We start from the raw sequence: 5,049 nt of genomic DNA on the forward strand, positions 1-5,049 counted from the left end.
AGAAAAATCAATCATCCCATTAAAACAACGCAACTGCAAAATAACTACACATTCAAGTACCTATTTGTCATATGGCACCAAGAGCAAACTGTACCACAATAACATTAATTAGCCAGCAAACTCTGTTAGGCCTATCCTTTTTCAAAACTACCACTTCAGAAAGCACAATGAATATCCCATTTAATGATTGAAAAAAAAAAAAGAGTGTACATTACAGTTTTGTATATACTTATAGCCTATTTTAACTGCATCTACAGAATACACATGCAAAGTATGTGTATCCACTTTGTCTATGCACATATTTGTTTAAAAAAAAAAAAAAAAAAAAAAGAGGTTTCAGAGGTTTCAATCACTTATTAATGCTTGGGTTGACAGAAAATAAATGGACTCCTGGTCAATTTAAAAAAAAGTCAAACCAGGGCTTCCCTGGACAGCAATTTCAGTGACAGTGTGAAAACAGCTCTGGGTGTGGTGCCTTTTCTCATTTGTCCCACCAGTCCCTTTACTTACAGTGAAACACCAAAAACCTATTTCTTACCCAATTTGCTGAACAAGGTTTTTTATGGTCCCCTTGTTGTTTTCTTACCTATGTGTAATAGGACCACAGCACTCTGAAAAGCCATGTACACCAAAAACATTTAAAAAAGAAATAAAAAAGGTAAATGATTTTTCAATCAAAATAAAAGAAAGGCATTTTTTATTTTACACAGGATATTTGAAAGACAGAAAAAGAAAGTTGTAGCACAAGCAGGATTGTGTGTGTGTGTGTGTGTGTGTGTTGAGGAGAAATGGGGAAGAAGGTGAGGCTGGAATACTTTATCCCCAAACCCTGTCTTTGGAACGCTGCTATGTGAAACTTTGACTTTTTGTCTTAAATTTGTCTACACAAAACGTGCACACAGGTAGACCACAATGCACAATGAACACCATGGCTGGGAATTAAGATGAAACAAACAAATCAAAATATATATCTATATATGAATATAATTTCTATCTTTCTATCTCTTCAACAGCAGGCTCAAAAGCTTATGTTTCTGGCAATAACTGCCAATGCAAATGACAGCCGAGTCTATCCCGTCATATAAAGATACAGAGAAAGCGAAAAGACAGAGAGACAGAGGGTAAGAGTGAGAAATAAACTGTTTGATAACATCCTTTAAGGGACAGGAGGAGAGAAAGTGAGCAGGGACGTGCAAGAAGAGTCATCACACTTGAGTTCAAACCATCTCCATGTAATTCCTATCTGCAGCCAGGCACACCAGCCCATGTCCTATTTTAGTTTAGATGTGTATGGAGGAGCCAAACTGAAATTGGGTGCCAGACACACTTGGTTGGCTCCCCTAGTGTTCAGGTGTGTAGCCTCAGATGATGAATTTGAGGCATTAACCCAGTAGTCTTTGGATAGCTTGGAGTTCTGTGAGGCTGCCTGTGAAGTGAAGTGAAGGTGAAGTGTTGGGCCCCAGTTGAAGTACCAGTATGCCCAGAACACAGAGCTTGCCTGAACTGGACAGCATAGCTTGAGGTGTGTGGGAGTCGCAGGCTTGTGTGGTCAATTGGCTGCCAGTCAGGTGCAGGTAAAGTTGTCACTTCAAAACAAGTAATGCCATAAAAAAAAATGCAGCCCAAAAAACACTTTAGTCTTTTTTAGTATCTTACAAACATCCAGGAGTGGCTGGTTTGGTACTGCCGGGCTGGCTGACTTTTGAGTTGTGAGGGCCTCTCTTCTCTTTCAGTTCTGAGAAAGGCACCATAAAGCCCCAAAGCATTCAGAGCAGGGCTGCTCTTGTGTCAATCCTCAACCAAAACAACCACCACAAGAAAACAAGGGGCAAGAGAAACTGTGCTTGTTTGCTTCTCTGAAGTATATACTGTATTTGTAGTTCTGCTTTCAGATATCAATGTAGTCGTTTGTATTTTTCCCCTGTTTTGTTCTACAAAAAGAACCAACTAAATCAGTTTTGCAGTCCTCCACATAGGGTTTTAAAAAACAGGATTTTTGCTTTGATTAGTCTCTCAGTGTGGGGAATTAATAAAAAATAAAATCCCAGAGGAAATTAAAAGGTGACTATGGATGTGATCTGGTGTGGAAAAGTCTTCCTGTTCTTGGATCAGGCAGTTGTGCAGGACAGCTACCAGTTGTACTCCAACTCAGCTCCGCTCTGCAAGAGGAAGAGAAGAGTAGAATATGGCAGGAATGAGGGATGGGGGAAGGAGAAACAAGAGAAAAGAAAGAAAAAATAGACAAGTGTGAAAAAGAGGACACACTTATTGAATGTGGAAGCACAATCATTACAAACGCATTCAATGATTCCCCAACCTGGACTTCAAGGCCAGATATTCCTACAATCAACACAACAAAAATAAAGTAAGGTTGAAAGCAGTGTAAGCCAGGGAACACATTCAATCTCAGCATGTAGGTTCTTTCTGCAACAATACGCCAACACAACAACTCCAAGGCCCCTGCCTTATTGCAGGGAGTGACACAGAAACAAAGACTGTTATATACTTGCGTGCAGTTGTGGAAAGACTGAGTGAGACAGCGATGCATGCGTGTAGAGCGTGAGCGTGTGACGTGAGAGGGGGACGGACAGGACCAGAAACAACGACCATTCATCCCCATTAAACCTGGACAGTTGTGTCTGCACACACAGACGTCCACACGCACGCACGCATTAAAGTCACGAAGCTCCACATGCTAGAGCGTAGATCAGAGCAGGGAGTGGAGACTGATGGAGTGAGAGGGAAATATGCGTAGCAGGTCACCACTTACATGCCTGTAAGAACGTGTGTGTGTGTGTGTCTGTGCTTGTAAATGAGGGGTTGGAAGAAGGGGAGAGGGGTTAACATTTATATATGTGATCACTTACCAAATGAAACAGGAGGGCTGCGTTAATCAGAGGGTGAACACACAGTTAGACAAATCGATACATCCCTATCAATGCCTGTGTGTGTGTGTGTGTGACCAAGGCCATTAATACCAACCACTCCTAAACACCATCTCAGCACTAGGCTATAGGTGCAGACTATTTTTCATTTTTAGCAGCTTAGGACACACACGGCTGCTCATTTATCAGCTTGGGATGCCCAAAAGAAGGGCTAAACAGCTAGCAAAGTATTGTGCTTTGTCTGCTATCATAGGCAGCCTGCCATACATGGCCAAGGTGCTGTTACTTATACCTGTGAGAAAGGAAGGCTATGCTTAACATTATGAAGACCTGCTGTATGCCAATGGCCCATGGTTTCATACATGTATTTAACTCGGTAATATTTATGTCCTTGTAAATTATTTTCTTCAAATGGACTTAAATATAAGGGAGTTCAGCAAGTTCTCCCACTTAGAAATCATGGAGGGGTCTGAAATTTTCATCATAGGTGCCTGTCCACTGTGACATAATCTAAAAAATATATATATATCCAGAAATCAGAATGTATGATTTTTTAACTATTTATTTGTATGATACAGCTGCAAATAAGTATTTGAAAACCTGTCTATCAGCTAAAATTCTGACCCTCAAAGACTTGTTAGTCTTCCTTCAAAATGCCCACCTCCACTCCATCTATTATCCTAAATTAGATGCACCTGTTTGAGATCGTTGGCTTCATAAAGATACCTGTCCACCCCATTCAATCAGTAAGAATCCAACTACTAACATGGCCAAGACCAAAGAGCTGTCCAAAGACACTAGATACAAAATTGTACACCTTCACAAGGCCGGAAAGGGCTACAGGGAAACTGCCAAGCAGCTTGGTGAAAAAAGGTCCACTGTTGGAGCAATAATTAGAAAATGGAAGAAGCTAAACATGACTGTCAGTCTCCCTTGGACTGGGGCTACATGCAATATCTCACCTCGTGGGGTATCAATGATTTTTGCACATGGGACAGGGCGACTGCACTGTATTAAGGAGAGGATGACCGGGGCCATGTACTGCAAGATTTTGGGGAACAACCTCCTTCCCTCAGTTAGAGCATTGAAGATGGGTCGAGGCTGGGTCTTCCAACATGACAAAGACCCAAAGCACACAGCTAGGATAACCAAGGAGTGGCTCTGTAACAAGCATATCAAGGTTCGGGCGTGGCCTAGCCAGTCTCCAGATCTAAACCCAATAGAGAATCTTTGGAGGGAGCTCAAACTCAGTGTTTCTCAGCAACAGCCCAGAAACCTGACTGATCTAGAGAAGATCTGTGTGGAGGAATGGGTCAAAATCCCTTCTGCAGTATGTGAAAACCTGGTGAAAAACTACAGGAAACGTTTGACCTCTGTAATTGCAGACAAAGGCTACTGTACCAAATATTAACATTGATGGCTGTATCATACAAATAAATGGTTAAAAAAAATCATACATTGTGACTTAGATTATGTCTCTAACTGTGGACATGCACCTACAATGACAATTTCAGAACCCTCCATGATTTCTAAGTGGGAGAACTTGCAAAATGGGGTGTTTAAAAAATTATTTTCCTCACTGTATATCAATCGGGTTTGGCGTTCACTCCTGCCTTGTTTCAATCTTGCTACTCTTTTCGAACACCATCTCTCATTAATTGGTGGGTACTTTTATAGGAATGGGGCTTGGGTTAAGGTGTGATGTATTAGTACTGTAATGAAGCTAACATTAGCTACAGGAGGTGGTGTTTTGTCATATATTAGAGCAAATAAGCTAATAATATTTGTTCTTGGGGCTTTTAACAGAGTAGATCAAATTCTTTTACATATTTGTGTGATAATGTGGGTGTGAATATGGCAAAAAATATACAAGAAGTCTACGCCCTTACAGACAAACAAAGACAACACAATCAACTCAACCCCAACATGAATTACCAAATAGGAGAACACACACACGACTTTTGTCCATCATTAGCAGACACATAAACAGACATACAAGACTAAACCAGACATAACAGCTAACAAACAAGTGGACAGAACTGTATGACACTGCAACGCCATCGATGATAAGAGTGACTTCTCAAAGTGTTGTTCACGCACAGAAACTAAATCTCCATAATTTGACACACACACACACACACACACACACACACACACACACACA

The 5,049-nt window shown here is 41.0% G+C and overlaps 1 protein-coding gene across 3 annotated transcripts in view; it reads right to left on the reverse strand.

Annotated features, from left to right (window-relative positions):
* Window positions 1-1,076: 1,076 nt before the first annotated feature.
* The window catches only part of ppm1ba (protein phosphatase, Mg2+/Mn2+ dependent, 1Ba), a 17,546-nt gene continuing 13,573 nt past the window's right edge, over window positions 1,077-5,049 (reverse strand). For 2 of the 3 annotated variants that reach the window (XM_034899002.1, XM_034899001.1), the window contains exon 6: window positions 1,077-2,159. In XM_034899002.1, the coding sequence (XP_034754893.1) occupies window positions 2,130-2,159 (30 nt within the window). In that variant the 3' untranslated portion in view covers window positions 1,077-2,129. Of the gene's footprint in view, window positions 2,160-2,867; window positions 2,885-5,049 lie in introns of all 3 variants that reach the window. The other variant, XM_034899003.1, reaches the window with a different exon arrangement.

This window comes from Etheostoma cragini, chromosome 17 (assembly GCF_013103735.1).
Source record: "Etheostoma cragini isolate CJK2018 chromosome 17, CSU_Ecrag_1.0, whole genome shotgun sequence".
In the NCBI taxonomy this organism is placed as follows: domain Eukaryota; kingdom Metazoa; phylum Chordata; class Actinopteri; order Perciformes; family Percidae; genus Etheostoma; species Etheostoma cragini.